This window comes from Pygoscelis adeliae, unplaced genomic scaffold (assembly GCF_000699105.1).
Source record: "Pygoscelis adeliae isolate BGI_AS28 unplaced genomic scaffold, ASM69910v1 Scaffold100, whole genome shotgun sequence".
Taxonomy (NCBI): Eukaryota; Metazoa; Chordata; class Aves; order Sphenisciformes; family Spheniscidae; genus Pygoscelis; species Pygoscelis adeliae.
The window spans coordinates 4,137,447-4,155,077 of record NW_008824034.1 but is presented as its reverse complement, the minus strand read 5'-3'; the positions used below and the strand labels follow the sequence as shown (position 1 = coordinate 4,155,077).

The 17,631-nt window shown below is 39.5% G+C and overlaps 2 protein-coding genes across 2 annotated transcripts in view; one reads left to right on the top strand and one right to left on the bottom strand.

Moving 5' to 3' along the window:
* Nucleotides 1-17,631, bottom strand: part of LOC103922933 (chromosome unknown open reading frame, human CXorf40B) — a 700,660-nt gene that overhangs the window by 405,298 nt on the left and 277,731 nt on the right. The gene's annotated exons all lie outside the window — the stretch shown is intronic.
* AFF2 (AF4/FMR2 family, member 2) overlaps nucleotides 1-17,631 on the top strand; it is a 256,405-nt gene that overhangs the window by 119,998 nt on the left and 118,776 nt on the right. The window contains exons 5-7 of the mRNA XM_009331422.1: nucleotides 2,106-2,192; nucleotides 4,968-5,004; nucleotides 5,256-5,289. Of these exons, the coding sequence (XP_009329697.1) occupies nucleotides 2,106-2,192; nucleotides 4,968-5,004; nucleotides 5,256-5,289 (158 nt within the window). The remainder of the gene's footprint in view (nucleotides 1-2,105; nucleotides 2,193-4,967; nucleotides 5,005-5,255; nucleotides 5,290-17,631) is intronic.

Sequence of the window (17,631 nt, the reverse complement as noted above, 5' to 3'; positions counted from 1 at the left end):
GCAATACAGTAGTGTACTTCTCATCATTGCACTGAGCTGCCGCAGCCTCACCCACCAGGAGCTGACTCTTTCCTCCTCATTGCCACCATTTGGGCTTTGTACAACAAAAACAGGCCCTGAGCTCCACAGGCAGAAACCCAAAAGCTCTTTCAGGAGTGCAGAAACATCTGCACCCTCCCCTGTCCCTGGGTCATCTGCACAAGGAACTGGCGAAGCTTGGCCCCAGGCTGCACTGTCTGTAGTTATGTGGCCCTTTAGATAAGCCGCAAGCGTGTCCATGGTGCAGTGCGCTGTGCTGGTGAAAGCAGAGCAGCAGAGCCCAGTGGGGCCGAACTGCCGGACCAGCCCTGCCCTCCTGCCTCCGCCAGGACCGGGTGAGGGCTGCTCTCCGTAGTGGTCATTCCTGGGCTCTGCCGCTTGCGGGACTCAGCCAGACCTTTTTGCAGTAGCAGCGTTGCTAAGGGTGGAAATTATTTGATGGGCTTCAATAAAATACCAGTGCCTAACAGGAGCTCGGGGAAAGTTTACATGTCTGCCTGTCCCATTGACTGAGGACCATGGTGCATAGTCTTCCTTTCTCTCTCCTAACCTCCTGTATGACACATGGTTTGTGAGGGACAACTGGAGACCTGAAACTTGCTGGCTGTATCTTCAGTGAATTATACGTTAGCATCCAGCTGTAGCCACCCAGGCCATGTCTTTAGCCCAAATGCACCCACCACACTGCCCTTTTGACAAGTTATGTTTTCTTTAATTAATTATATTATGTTATATTTTCATTTGTGGTGCATTTGCAGTGGTTGTCGTGTTACCTGCAGAAACTTGTGTGTTCATAAGCTTTGTTGTGACTGGCCCTGGGCTTGACCAGTGTGAAATAGCAGCTGGGAAGTTTAGTTTACTGCAGTCAGGATTATGGCCATTGCATGCAAAATTTCCTAGATCAGACCTTCTTTTGCTCTTTGTCTCCCTCGCCTCAAGAAAGAATCCTTTCTGAGCTTTGTAGGCAAAGAAAAACAACCAAGACAAACATATAACAGATTGCCAGAGACAAGTATTACTGCCTCTCTGAATATTTATTAAATTAAAAACAAAGATAAGAGAGAATGGAGCAGCATCTACCATAAAACACACTCATTAGAAGGGCATTTACAAGCTCTGCCTAAAACAACACTTTTGCAGTTTCTCTATTTTGCTGATTTTTCCCCTCTTCTGAACATAAGCCCCAGGCTGCTCCCACTGAGCTCGGTGGGCGGTGGTTCTAGGCCTTAGTATGAAAAAGCAGGGTGTGCACTGTTTCTTCTGCATGTATTTCATAGCCATGGGCACCCAGGTGATTTCTTTGAAGATAGTTGGAACATGCGTGTACAAATGGTGAATTAACACACTGATACAGAAAATGGGACATGTTGCTTGGGTGGTCTGGTAGGCAGGTCTTCACCAGAGACTTGGATTTCCTAGTGAAGTACTGGCTTTCTGTGTAACCCTGTGCAAATCACCTAATCTCTCAGTCCCTCATTTTAAAATGGAATCGATAGTGCTCTGTGACATCGCTAGATGCTGTGACGTTGCATACCACAGTAAGTGCCTACGGCCAGTGCATCAGAGCACTCTTCTACCCTAGGCATTCATGCTGCAAGCCCACCCCAGCTTTTTCTAGACCAGCCTCTGGTTTATTTTGCCACTATGCAATCTTGAATAGGGTTCCATTTTGCCACCATGCAGTCCTCTATAGGGTTGCATCCAGTGCGATACAGGAGGGATCCCCTTCCTGCTTGGGCTTCGCATGTAAAACCCTGTTCTAAACCTATGATATGGCTTCGTTCATACAGCTTGACAGGCTGACCACGGAGGTGGCGTCAGCCGCCACCTGATGAAGGCACAGATGGTCAGAATTTTCAAGAGTAAAATCTGTCTTCACCCTTGTTCCCAGAAGTGCTGCCTGTTGGGTAGTTAAGGTGTTCATCTACTACATGAGGATGGGTGGTGATGCTTCCTTAAGCAATTGCATCTCCAGGCTCAGTGGAGAATACGTGATCATTTTTTCCTTTGTTTCTTCTTTATGTACATGAATTTATTTTCAAAAACATGTTTTTTTTCTTCCCTAGGAGATGACCCATTCCTGGCCTCCTCCTCTGACTGCTATTCACACTCCTGGCAAGGCTGAGCAGACCAAGTTTTCTATCCCAAGCAAGGTAGAAGTAGGCTATTACCAGTGACCTGGTTAACATTCTGTTCTGTTGAGTGTTCTTTGCTGGAGAGTTTATTTTTGTAATTGGTTCCATTTTCAAAAAATTTCTAAGACTATTTTTAGTTGGAAATTCCCAATCAGACTGTTGTTACTAGTAGGACTGCTTATTTAAAGCTGCAGAAGTTACAGCAGAGGCAAAGTGAACTTTATCTCTGTTGTTATAAGAGTCTTTCTACATCAAGTACAATATATTTTATTTGTTTGTTTTTCTTCCATTATTATTCGTGCAACGCAGTGGCTGAAATCGTCGTTTGTTCCTACTTAGTGATTGATTGCATGATGAGGTTTAGGCTACATGGTCAAATTACGGTGACTTAAAATGTTCCTGCATGTGAACAGTGCTATAGCATCTGTCTGTGTGCACGCTCCAAGGGCACATGAAGTTGCGCAATGCGATCCTCAGTATTGGCCTTGTTAAAAGTACGCACTCAGCACTTGCCACGTCAAAAGCGTATGCCTGGAGAGTACCTGCAGTTCACCTGGCACGTAGTGAATCATTAAGTTGTATGATTTGAACATACCTTTAGCCCAAATTCCGTTGTTGCCTTCTAGCTATGATTCTGGTAGCACTGTTAGAGATGGAGCTCGTACCCAGCGCAATCACTGCTGGAGGTATCTTTTGCTGGGACCTGAACAACTGGGAGCTGATGATGTTTGGGGAAGGGGAGAACTTCCCCGGGGTGGGAAATCTACACCAGTCTGACATGGAGCTACATAAAAGTTTCTTTCTAAAGGCAGGACCTTGGAAAATAGCTTATAAAACTGGTACTGCTTGACATTATGGTTCAAGCAATCATACCCTGTTTTAGAAGCTGGAATGTGATTTTCCTCTTACTGATTTTATCTGTTTGGCAGATATTCCCCTGTCTGAAATGCAGCCACCATACTTAATTGGAAATCATATGAAATTAGCAGTATCTGTGGCTCCTTAAAAAAACAAAGCCAGTGCCCAGAATGCCTTATTTTAATGGAATGTGATTGTTACTGCTCTAGCACTGCCATTGCTGCTGCAGTTAACTGCTGCAGCATTAAGCATCAGAAGTCATAATCATACAAAAGTATAATCCTCATTGCAAATTGGGTTGAAGTCAGTTGAACCCATTTAGGTGAAAGTGGAGTCTGACCTGTGTGAATACAGTGAGAGTAGAGGTTTTTGCCCACTGGAAGCTGTATTTTTTGAATTTATACTACCTCTTAATTTAGTGCTCTGTTTTTGGTGGGCCCTACAGAAATTGGTCTAAGTCCTGCAGACTGCTGCTGTCTCCATTGGCAGCAGTATAAGCATAGGTTCAGAGAAGCTAAAGTTTTGTTTTGCTTTTCTGTTTCTATTAAGTTTGCTTCGAACTTTTAAGATCCACATCAAAGTTAATTTCTGGGCACATTAAACGTTGATCCTAAAATTCTTGAATATCACTTCAATACAAAATATAAATTAGATTTTTTTTTTTTTTTTTGAGCTAGCATTTCAGGAAATAGGCAAGCACATAAATGTTTCCAAGTTTACTAGTTTTACTTTAAAAAATACAACAGAAATGTCTCTTCAGAACATCACATTAAATCAATTATAGCTAGCCAAATTATAGATCTTAGACATAATGTGGCTAGATTGTGCAGCCATATAAACCAGAGACAGGCACTATCAGAAGTTCTCAATTTAACTATTAAAAAAAAAAGTATCCTCATGAGAAATGTACATTAGGAAGTGTGATAAAAAAGGCGGAACTTATCAGAACAATTTATCCCTTTGACATTCAAATGTAAAGTGCCATGTTTACTCTTAGGGCATGATTTACTTCACAAGGGACTGACTGACAGCACAGTATAATATTAGGAACTAATAATGCCCTAAGAGGAAGTGCAGTGAGGGCTTTAATGACTTTAACATCCTACAGAACTAATACTTCCAGCAAAGTAGTGCATGGCTGTAAGATGAGGTTGTAAATAACACCTTAATTTCAAATGATCAAACTCTGTTTGGAAGGAAAGCTGATTACAATCACTGTGGACTATAAAGCCTAGAGAAAAACTAAGAAAGAAAACACCGTGACATTAAGGAAGCAGCTTAGTTATTGTGAGCCGACAAGAATCCCGGCATTAGTGTGCTCAGTGTTACAAGCCAGATTCTTTGATGGTTTAAAGTTGTTGTACTTCCATTGATTTCATTGGATTTGGACCAATTTCCATCAGGCGAAGATCTGCTTCCTGTGTCTTTATCAAATCCTGTGTGTCACAGTCCAAATAAAAACAGTGACTATCAATAAAAGGTTACTGTCATTCCAAGCAGTGAGACAAAAAAAAGAAAGGCAGTGGTGCCGAATTTAATGCATAGTTGCATTCATGCTGCAGTCTAAATTGTACATCATAGATGGTTCATACACGCATAGATGGTGGAGTGACCCAGCCTGGAAAAGGCTAGGACCGCTGCGGGTATAAATCTGTGCAGTGTCTCCATAAAGGGGGTATGTAGATTTACAGCAGCTAAGGACAAGCTCTTGTCTGAGCTGTGAAAGGGTCCCTCAGTGGTGCTCTGTCTCCACAGTTAATGTTTTTTTAAACTAATGTCACTGGTGCTGCCTTAACAATCACATGATCCCTTCCCTGTGCCATCTCCTTCCCTGTTTGTGTAATGCCAGTGCCCTTAATCTAGCAAGCTAAGATATATCTTACCTTCTTCGTCTTATTTAACTAATGCTGACATTTTGTGTGTTCTTCTTTGTAGGACTCCCAACACCTGACCTCAGGATACAATGTACAAAGTAGGTCTTTATCATCCTAGTCCTAACAGTCAGGGTTGGGTATTTTTTTTTCCTGCTTAACATCATTAAAACAAAGGCTAAAAAATTAATTTCTATGGTGCTAAAGCAGATCAGTTCCATTTTTTATTACATGTTATGCATTGTGGCATGTTGTGAAACCCAAGTATAATTAGATGGGCTGACAGCTTTGGGTGCATTTTAATTCTACAGTAATCTTTTGACATTTGAAAATGTGTTTCCTTTGTTTGCAGAGTGGAGTGATCCAGCAGGGAAAGTTGCAACTAAGTCAGTGCCACAAAAGTCGTAAGTATTATTATTTCCAGCTTTAAATCTCATTTTAAATTTATCGTAAAGAATGAGCTTATTTCTCCAAAGGTAACTAAAATTTAGCTCTGCTCATAATCTTGTCCTGGTGTTCAGGTGTTCTCAGTAGTCCTTAAAAATTAGCCATAAACCAGTTTTATGTTTTCAGTGCTTATTACTGTTTCTTCTTCTTAAGCATTAGCTAACAGAGGTATGTGTGAAAGATGAGTTTATTAAGCAGAAATAATGCTGATTTTAGTTGTACAGCTTGCCAAAATTAAATCACTTTTATGCTTCTCTCATCAGATACTAAGCCTCTTACAATAGAAAATGCAACCCAATGAACAGATGATGCAGGAATTTTAACATTCATACAGTGAGAGAGAGTAAAACACATCATACGGAATGATTCTACTAGCTGGTGTTGAAAAGCTGGTCTTGAGTTTCATGCGCTTCGAACAGCTGAAAATCAGAGATGATCTATAAATATGACAGTTGAAAATTGTGGAAGAGCTAATTCTCCATTGTGTTAAACCATTCTTCTTTGGTGCTTCTCTGGCGTAAAGCTGCAATAACGTAGCAGTGAGTTGAGACTGAACTGTTTTTTTAGTTTTACCTCAGGATCTCAAAGTAATTTACAAACAGGAATAAAATAATAACTTTGAAAAGTAGGTGGTTGTTTTTATACTTATGAAAATGTGTGGGTCTGATTTCAGTTCAGAGCTGCTATTTTTTTTAGTGTTCAACTACTGAACGCAGAACTGCACTAGCTTAACTGACATTTGTGTAAACACAATATGTTCATTTAAAATTACTTCAAAATTATTCTGGTGGTTCCCCTTAATCTACTAAGGGCACAATTTTAAGTAGATCCCTATAGGGGAAGAAAAACCAATGCGGAGATACCTGCATAGGTTTTTAAAATGAATTTAAATATATTGATTCTTAGTGCAAGTTTGTGTACAGGGAAGGACTTGTTCGAGTTCAGTGATTTGTCCATGACCATGTGAGAGATGAGATGCGGGACTAGACTAGATGTGGGTGCCGAATCCATTGATGTACTCACCAGGCTCTGAAGATCCAGTTCTTTACTCATAAACTTAAGTCATGGAAGTACTCATTCAGATAAAGTTTGTTGAGTAAAGCTTTACAAAATTATGGTTAAATGACTAATTCAGTTTTAAAATGAATGGTTTTTTCTTCAGATTGAATGAGAATTGGGTAGGAATGCTAATGATAAATAGATTAATTTGCATGAATAGCATTCATTTATGAAATTTAGTAACAAATTAGTTTTTGCTCCTTGCTATTTGATTCCCAGTAATGGCTTGGTTTTTTTAAAGAATCTAGCCAACTATACCCACTGTTCTTGGTAGCAGAATGGGTGCATTCATGTTTCAGAACATCTAAGTGATCCAAACTTAACATCAAGCACATTCCATAGTAAAAAAAAAAAAAAGTAAAAAAATATTGTTACATCTTAAAATGATTTTTGTCCTAAAGCAAGTGTATTTGGATTCCACTGTGAAAAATATTTTAGTGAGTATACCATAAAATATAATATTTCAATAGTTTGTAACCAACAGTAATAGACTTGTCAATCATGGTTTATAGTTATAAGCTGAATTTCAAAAGAACAGTGCTTCAGAGCTCAGTGGTATATAGTGCATTTAATGGGACCAAAGCTCTCTATAGGAAGCCTGATATAAAACCTGAAGACACCGAGTATATTTTATGAACCAGTTGCTCTCTGTTCTGCTGCTTGATCTAAAGTTCCAGTACTATCAATCAGATTTCTGCTGCAATGAACTGCCTTCTTATGGTAGGTGATAGATTTTACACATGAGAGATCTGAGCTGCAATAAAGCTACTTTTATTTTTAGCTTCCAAATGAAGATCAGCTAACCCATTACTATCACTTTTTCTCTTTTACTGCAGAAAAATTGTTAAGGCAGCTTCTAAGAATTTCCATAGGGCTTTGGGAGGTTAGAAGGCAGTCCACTGTGAGACTTGGTATTACGAGGCCAATTTGTTTCTTTAGATCTGCATGTGCGGTTACCACCACTTACACTGGGAATTACAGTACTTGAGGACATAATGAAATTAAAGCAGAGAGTGGGGCAGAAGGACATAATGGTATCAAGTAGAGCTGGATAGTGCGATCCAAATAAACCCTGATAGATTGACAGCTCCTGCAGTCATTGTGTATTTTAATAATATAGTATTTATTGGAAGGCAGTTGTATTAAGAAGGATTTAATCTTTCTAACTTTGGTCAGTTATAGGGATATTGGAGCGTATGAGTGAAATTACAGTCCAACTTATCCCCAGTAACATTTGTTGCTGCACTGTCAACCACACAGCATGATCTTACTGAATTCAAAACTGTATCCCCCACCATTTCCTTATATATTTTGTCAATGGGATCTCTTATCTGTATTTCAGTTTGATCAAGTCTACTGAATTTGGGTTTGTTCATCTGTATGCTTTGTTAGAGACCTGTTAACCTGGACATATTTCTAGATATTCCCCAACTTTTTTAAGTTTACATGCAATTCAAGTGAAACTTAAGTTATATTTTCCATTTACATTTTGTCCTAGTGACAGTCTTATGGATTCCATTGCCTTTGGTAGAAATCCATAGGAATTGGTAGTAATGTGCTTGCTTCACCATATCACTGAGTTATACCATGACTGGCTGAGCAATGCATGCAGAACAAAGATACATCACCTTCATGATGCTGTATTCTGTTCTAGCAGCCAAGCCACATGTATGTCATTACAGAATTCAGGTGTAGAAACATTGGCATCATGGAAGATCAGACCAAAGCGATGTATGATCTTTGCAAGATAACCTTTCAGGTGTGTGCTTCTAGGGGAAACAATGGAGGCAACATGCCACAAGATAGATTAATTGACCAACATCTTGCTTTTGTAGGGGGATGCAAGATGCATGACTTCTTGTCTAAGTAAAGCTTTCTGAAAGACAAATTTCATCCTTTTTATACTATTTCAATGTACTTTATTACATCCACACGCTGGAGAAACCCAATCCCCAGTGCTTTGCAGCAGGTAAAATGGAAGGTAGAGTAGCTGGGATTGTGTCTGAATTCTGCGCCTATGCTGTACATGAGTATGTGTACATGTGACTAACCTCAGATCCTAATTTCTACTCAAAAATCTTGAAGATGAAATTTTGAACACTGATGTGTGCGCATGTGTGTATACCGTGGTGAATTTTTATAGCTGAAGTCAGGCTATGTAGAACTATGGCACTTGGCTTCCCTTTTTTTAATTTCAAATTCACTGTAAATCTCCATTGGGTATTGTGCAGTCAGTTTTCAGCCAGTCTACTCTGATTAGTTTATTATGAAGCATAGTAAGCAGGAACAGATAAGGTGCAACCAATTGCACTGAGAAGGATTTTCTGTCAACTTCCATGAATTTGAGGGTACAAACTCAGCTCGCAACTTAGGTTTCTGTTATATAATTACCATTGCAAGTATGTCATCCTCAAACATCCAGTCCTTTTGTTCTGTTTTGGTTGTTAGCATTTGGCCTCTGTCCAGTTGGAAACTACCCAGAACCTTTTTAATCAAGCACATCCTGCGTTTCGAAATCATACTGCAGAGTAGTCTTGGGTAGTTTCCATAAAAGCCTAGCTAAAAAGAAGAATGTAATCATAATGGTATTCTTCCCCTGTCATAAAATTACTTCCTATACTTACTGTATTAATACAGTATTAAAAGGCCCTTCTCATGGGCTCAGTGAACTACCGGAAACCATTTAAAAACTTAGAGCAGCAAATTTTTATGGATCAGTCAAAAACAACTTATTTTATCTTTATAGAGTTTCTGTTATCCATCATACTTAATGATACACAACCTGTGTGGGGGCTAGAGAACAGCTAAATACAGTGGGCTCAAAAACAAAACAAGCAGCTGAAACTCTTTATGTGATATTTCAGCAAGAATTTTTCAAAGGGGGCTCACCACTGGTTTCAGCTGGGCCAGGATTTCGCTTCACAGTTCTAAAAAAATTTCAGTAAATACCAGTACTTTTCTAATCCCAAAGATTATCATAATACTTGATGGAAGCCTGTTTGAAAATGGAAATGTGCTTCTTGACATCTAACTACTTTCATAAGTATCTAATGGCTTTTTGGAAGTTCTCCACTGTGTCAGGGACAGCCACCTGGGAGCATGGAAAACAAAATCTGGCAGCATGTTCAAGCTATGAATTAAAGGTAATTCACAGTTTGAAATGAACCAGCATGAGGTCCTTATGAAGAGTAATCAGACATCAAGAGGATTTTACACCAAGGATTGTATATTGGATAATGCGACAACAAGTAATGTTATTCAGAACGTTCAAATCAAGAAGCGCTGGTGAATTCTTAACCTTGAAAGGAATCAGTTTTAAAAAACTGGGATTCATTCAACGTTGATGCATCATTCCCAGTTCAATCACATGAATCAAAAATGTAAAATTCATCTCCAACTGGAATAGGAAGAACGTTTCTACTTATGCATCCAACTCTATGCTGAGTTCCAGTACTTATGCATCCAACTCTATGCTGAGATACACAATGCATCCAGGTGTAATACACTGAAGAAGCTGAAATTTTTAGTATTTCTAATTACAGTTTTTAATCGATCATATTAAAGCATAAGAGTGTCAATTGATCCCACACTGTTGATAGCCTGCTTTCTTTTATAGCATACGTTCATTTTCACTTAGTGAGTGTGGCAAGCTTTAATCATTAGGCTAAGTACTGCCTGTTTGTTAGAAGTAGAAAGTTCCAAAGATATTCCCTCTGGGTAAACTGGGAAAGTCATGAATACAAGGGACTTACACTGCCATGTACAAATTATGATAAGTGAAACAACAGTGGCATGTAATTGGAACTCCATTAATCTTTAGAGAGCTCCAGTGCACCATATTAAAGGGACAAATAGCAAATGAAAATAGAAAGGTCTGTTTTGAAAAGATGTCATTGATCTTTCATATTTACTGTTCTGTTTTGTTAGTTTGAGGTTTGCTTTGCATCCTTTTGCCTCCTAAGTTCTTGAATTTGGAGCAATGATAATCAGTGAAGATTGTATCGTTTGGTTCCTCACTGCCACAGGCTTTTCCTTTTGAGCAAAGTACCAAGTAATTGGGACTAAAACATACAAGCATTTCCTATGGACAACTGCCTATAGAAGCAAACTTGCAAAATATTTCAGCTGCTGTGAAAAATGTTAAAATTGAGTGTTGTAATTAAAAGCTCTGTATCCTTGAAGATAAGCCCATTATTCAAAATAATTTCTAAATTAGACTTTTAATTTGTTTTCATTATTCAGCTGGCTCACATACAGTTTAACCTCCCTGTCAAAATAAAGTTATTTTCTAATACATTCTTTTCCATGATCTCTTTCTCCTGACATATTTATAAATCAGTTTAAAAGATTGTGGGAACAGAACTAAATTAATTGTCTTATATTTTGCTGATCAATGTTGAATAATTTTTCTTGGCTATCAGAGACTTACATAATTACTGCCTTTAAGAATGCCTGAAACAGGCTAACCAAATGCATTCTTGCCAGCGTTGCTGACTGCAACTCAAGTGAGCACTGAACCATTTGAATTTCCTCTGATACTGTATAACCCCCCATTAAAAATTCAACATTTATTTGCCCTAACTAACGAGTAGCAGTTGAAATGCCTTGTTCTCAAGTAGGATGCACTACTGTGTCACTGCCAAATATATGCAACCACTGAACTGTGACCATTGAAGTGTCGCTATTAATAGAGACAGGTAAACAACACAGATTAACATGTATGCATTCAGGATGTATTTCCCTGTTTGCTACGTATCAGTTCCCATTTTGGAAGCTGGTTAGACTGCAAATCTGTCACAGGTTTCCCTGTATTTAAAGAGCTTTTCCACAGGCAGTAGCATATGTTGTGCCTTCATGGCTCAAGGCCAGTCTCAAACGGACCTCCCAATTTACATTTCTGTGGGATGGAATCACTTCCGAACTTCAGTGCAACTTCAAACATTCATTTTGAAAAACAAATCTACTTGGTAAATCTGAAAATGTAAATCAGGATAGAGCAGAGGAAGCCACCACACTCAGTGGCTTTGTGTACCTCTCCCACCCGTTTGCTTTGTGAGCTGCACACTTGCTGATAAAATGCATATAAACTAACTTCTTGCTTGGCTTTCTGGCCACCATAATTTGGACCTCACCATGGTCCCCTTTGTCTTAACTCTGACCTGTCAGTAAATTACAGGTTCAGAGCCAAGCCATTTCTCTCTCTGGCTTTTTCTTCCTGATGCTCTTTGCTCTAGTCCCTTTCATTCTTACTGTCATATCTTACTGGCTCTGTAGACTTCAGTAGCCTGAGACAAACTGAGAAAATTGTCACCCAGATTCATCTGCACTATGCTGCAAAATAGTCATAATCGGAAATGGGTGATAAACTTGAGAGAAGAATGGATTTTGCCAGGAAGCTTGGCATTCGCAATACCAGAGTGGGCTTGAAACTCCCAATTTGTGTCCTAAATATCCCAGGTAAGACTAACAGCCACTTTTCCTAATATCACAACTTAATCCTTTGCATCTTTCCTCTGAATCCCTCTGACAACCCCAATAATCCACAACATTTTTCTCAGCTTTACACTCTCTGTCCAGAGGAACTTATATTGCTACCATTATCCTTTGGGCTGAGGGCTCAGCAGGGCTCCAAAGCCTATCAATTTTCTGGCCAGAGGGCTTATTTTTTATGAAGTGAATTTCTCACAACACCCCATGGGGCTAGGCCACGCTCACTGCATTATCCTCTGTCTTGGATAGCCCTTGGAGCCACAGATTCAGAATAGCCTCACCTTACAAATAGATCCTCCCAAATGGTGAAAAAGGAAAATATTCCCCACTGCTGGGCTAATTACTGTTCTAAATTCCTGGAGGAAGAACTGCTTCCCTCACTTGTGTCCCTGCATCTCGGAAAAATGCATTTTGAGACTTTCCTAATGCTGTAACTGCAGCTTCCTGAAAAAATGATGTAGACCTGGAGGAGGAGGGAGATGTCGGTAGCCTTACTCCACTAGGTGCAAACCAATTGTTTAATTAAAATCCATGTCATGGAAAACACAAGAGGGGGCCTAGAAAATTGGCAAATAAAAAGTTATTTCCTAATTTCCACAGGATCTTTTTATCCTTCAAGATAAAAAATAGTAAACAAAATCTGAAGGTAGTTTAGCTTTCGGGAAATTGTCCCTTACTGGAAAGTCTTGTTTAGTCAAAATGCTTCACAAAAAGATCTTTACAGCTTTTGAAAGAACGATGTCGACTCATCTACCTTATATTGACAAGAAAGACTTAAATGCAGCTGTCAGGCTCAGCTGACTCTGCAAAAGTAGTAAATATCGCCAATAATGAGGGGATTGCTTTCACAGCTATTTACCTGTTAGACTCTACTGAAGTATTTGCTTTTTGGGTATCCCTGATAAGTTACATGCACGTAACTGTGTTTTAAGGGTATATATGTGCTTTTCTGCAGAGAGAGAGGAATGCGAATCAGTGCTGCCCATATTTGATTTAGCATGAATTTCAATAGTTCCAGACAAATTTGAAAGCCTATACAAATCATATAGCTTCAAGTCTGGCTGTGTGCTAGACTGGAATTTTTTGTTAGGTCAGACCTTTATCTCAGCTTCTTTTTGTGGCTCTTTATGGGGAGATTGAAGAGGAACTGAAACTGGTGACCTGTCTTGACCTTTAGTACTGGATTAAAATTCCAACTTGCTGCCATGGCAACAGGGCCTTGAAAATTAGGTCCTGACAGAAGCAGAGAAACTTAAAACTGCAACTGCTGCACTGAACTGAAGAAAGGTTGCTTACAATTGTCAGTGACAGGCTCTTAATTGAAATAATCTGCCCTTCCCTGTACTTAAAAAAAATATGGAAGAGAGAAATAAAAAAAAAAAAAACAAAACCAGAAAACTGTGCCTTGATTATTTTTAGGCAAAAATCTGTTGTGATTCAAAGTAAAGCACATGCTACAGAATCCAGCACAGACTGATATTAGAGGTGGCAGCAAGCGAACCTGCATGGTGAGAAGGGAACCAGACACGCACTCACAAAGGTCTAAACAACCCAGACCAGACTGGTAGCAGGAGCCAGACAGTGGCCAGTGTTAAATCACAGGTTAACTTTCTATTTTTTTCTCCTTTAACCTGACACCAGGGATCAAAAGAGACATCACAGCATCACGTCTGACTCCCAGGATCCATGCAATTATCTGTTCTGTAGATGTAAAGGGATAAACGTAAGCTAGATAGTGCTATTTCAGATCAAGTGTGATAAAAGTTACTCATTTTCCAATCTAATCAATGCAACAGTCAGAGGGAGATAATAGTGCAAGTCCTTCACTGCTAAAGAGGTTAAGTTGTTTTTTTTCCCCCATGGAGAGCAGAATGCAGTTGTATCTTGAAGGGAGAAGGTGCTGAGGGTCACATAAAGGATTTCCTGCTCTTTTCCACTTTATCCAGGAATCCCCCTCATCCCAAAATCAAATAACCTTGAAGATCAGGTTGCAACACTATCTCATGTTAACCTGTGGCTTTCCCCAAACGTCCAAGGGTCCTGAGGATGCTCTTGAGAGCGCTGCTCCCCTTCCCAAGGCGAGGAAAGACCAGAACGCCCCCCCCATCACACAGGGGGATGCTGCCTCCTAGCAGCCACTAGCCCCTCTTTCTAAAGTCCCTGTAGGGATTGCTGTCTTCTTCACACACACACAAAAAAAAATCATAAAAATGTATAGGTTTTACATATCAGATAAGGGAGGTTTCTTAATGGACAAATAGATACCATTGAATTGGATTAGAGGCTCTGTACAGCTAGATAACTGCTGAAGAATCAGATTGGATTGTAGGTACTATATATAGCTAGATGAAAGTTTAACAACTGTAGATAGATGGCATTAAATTTTTGGAGGAGATAGTTTTATCAAAGCTTAGTGTCTAAACTTTACTGCAAAATCTTAAGACCATGTTTGGAGTCTGAGTTCAAGTAGGAGGCATGAACAAAAAAATACTTCCTTTAGTTTTCTTTAGACTGTACTACCAAAGTATTGGATTTGTTATGTATTGGTGTATTGTATAATTATAGGATCAGAGGAAACAGATGTTCACAAACACAAAATTTTGGGTAATGTGTTTTGTATTATTCACTGCATGGTTTAGAGATAATGTTTGTCACTAATACTGTCCATTATCGAGGGCAGGTAAGCATTAAGCAAGTGCAGGTTGTGTTGAAATAATGCGTTGTATCGTCTTAACAAAGCACTGATTTCTGGAGTAGACTCTTTACTTGGTACACAGCAGAAAGTGGGTGAGTAGATGAGCAGTTTTCTGACAAAGGAAAACAAAATCCACTTAACATTTCTCAGGCCCTGAGTTATGTGCTTCAGTAATGTCAGACAGTTAAAAATAGAGGCCATTATTTGAAATTTCAAGTGTCAAATTAATTCCTAGAGTGAGTTATTTCAGAGGAGTTGCTGTCAGAGATGAATTTGGCCCATCCTGTTGTACACTTGCCACTGTTACCATTTCCTGCAAAGCACCACTAATTCTGCCTTAATTACTGTCAGACTGGACTATGGAGCCCTGGAGTATCTGGCAATAAACTTGTGTTTTTCTGGGAGAGAAGGTAAAGAAACATTTAAATATGTTTTTAAAATAAGCATGAAATCTCTGAAGATGTACTGTTGTAGTGCATGCTGTATATCAAAATATGTAAGCACCTAGTTGCAACAATGGCCTTGTAAACACATTACTGAGCAAACTGTGAAAAGTAATCCACCAAGGGGCTGTTTCCCTAACTCATAAGCACTAAGTTAAGAGACCACTGCCATAAAGTAGATATGCACTGTTAAAAAATACTTCCTTTTATGTGAGATTATTTTGTGTTAAGCCCAATAGATGATTCCTTTTTTATTTTTAGATGCATATCTTTTAATGCTTGGAAATACTTGTATTTAAGGCAAAAGTCAGCCGTCCTCAGAAAATCCATGAATAATTCATTAATATGTGAACATGGGGCAAACAATGCTTAAGGGTGGCATGGAAGTGCCCACATGCACGTCACGTGGGCAGGGTGCAGCAGTGTCATGCAGTCCTACTGCAGCTATCTGCTAGCTTTTTGTGGAATTGCAATATTGCGATGTATAATGAGAAAAGCCTTCAGCACTGTCATTCCTTTCAGCAGCTTGCGGGCATGGCCTGAGGGGTGGTTGGAGCCCACCTCTGGGGCACGCAGAGCCTCCTCGCTCCCGAGTCGCTCCCGAGCCCTGTGGTGGCTTGGTGAGCTTTCAGCTGCTCCAGGGCAGCCGCACCGCAGCAGGGCTGTAGGCTGCTTACCCAGGAGGAGTGCAATGTCTTACAGCCATTTTGGAGGCCACAGTTTCCAAATAATGTTGGCGCAGCTGTCAATCACATGTGCATATCACTTGCCTCCGTATCCCCACCCCAAACCAGTTCAGAGCAGCCTGCTGCAAAATAGAAAAGGCATGAGGTAAACCATGCCCACGGTATGAATAGTTCTGATCCTGTGTTGGCATCTCGTCTCATGCCTGGCTGAGGAGCCTTCCCACCATGCAGTGTTCATGGATAACATCAAGAAGGGAAGGGAAATCGCATCCAGAGGATGATCTGAATTCTGGGTTGATGAGCTTTTCTGCATTCACCCATCATGTCTTCTTTCAAAGCAAACAGCAATGTTCCTGGTGACTACAGGGGGAGTTTGCTCAGATAGTGTGCAGCTCACTCTCAGAGGGATTTTATTCAGGAAATTGCAAAACTTGAGTAAGAAAAGGTGTTAAGTGAATTATATACAAACTGGATATGGAATTAATCTGCCATAGCCAAAAACCAGTAAAAGCTCATGTATTGCCAATTGCTGACATTTCTTGCAGTTTTGTAAATTGTGCAGCTATGTAAACACTGAGCTAAAAATCCAATATCACCTTCCTTCTCCAAAATACAGAACTTCCTATGCTATTTTGCTTTAGCCAAAGTGTTACATACTATTCTTTTTATTATTAATTGACTCTTGTGAATTAAACAAACTACACAAGGATTAATATTGGTTGGATCCTTGGTAATATATGGTACACAGCTCAGACTGATTAATACTAGTGAGAGAGCATTTATTGATTTTGTTTGCTTTGTCTCAACCAGTAGAAAAAGTACCTATTTAGGGGATTGGAGAGAATTTATTTAGTTGAAATCTCAGATACGACTGGTCGTGGTGCTGTTCTTAGAAGTAACGGGAGATTGATACTTTTCAGAAGGAAGAGCAACTTGCCTGGTTATGAAGATTTTGCAGGACTCGTTTATTAGTATAATGATACCGTGTTTCAGCATTGTTGTGTTTTTAAAGACTGAAGGCTTTAATAAACAGCTGTTGTTGATCTGTACTGAGTTTTTAAAAAGTCCGTTCTGATAGGTAAAATTACTTCACAGGTACTTTACAGAACATGCACCATGCATCGTATTATAAAAAGAATAAAGCAAACACAATGAATCTGTTAAATCGTAATGGCTCCCAATCGTGACAAATTTGCAGATTAAAGCTCATTGAATACACATTTAAATGATAAATGATAATGGCTTGGAAAGAGCCATTATGATCTATTTCATCAATAATCCACATTTTTTGCCTTATAACTACACCAAGGATGAACATAATGGATACTGCCTGAGGAAAAAATATTTTGTTTATGAAAGAGAATCAGAGAAAAGAAATTCTCAGATTAACAAATTTAAGTGGTTGTTACTGTTTGTTTATATTGTTTATATGTGACAGATTTTTTCCATTATTAATATTAATCATTTACAGCTCCAGAGCTTGTACTCAGAAAAAAGCATGTTTAGTCTTAGTATCCCTCAAACTGCAGTTGATTTCACTGAGTTTTGGAAAGCGTAAGTAAGCAGAATGAAGCAGGGATGCAGAATTAAACATTCAAGGTTTTCGACTGCAGATTGTTCAGCACTCGTGAGCACCCAGTCCCGCAGTTTGTGAGCAGCGTTCAGTGGGTTTGTCACAAACCTGTTGTGTTTCCCATGCAGAAACACGTGCGCATTTTCTTAATTTACTGTGCGCTGGGATTTGCCGTGCCTGCCCAGGACAGCCTTTAGGGTACTCCAGCAGTTCCCAAGCGCATTCAGTTCAGTCCAGATGGTGCTGATGTGTTTTGGCGCTCACGGACATGCACCTGTAGAAGACCCGGTGGGGCTTTGTCAACAAAATCCTTAAATTGTGCTGAAACAAAATTT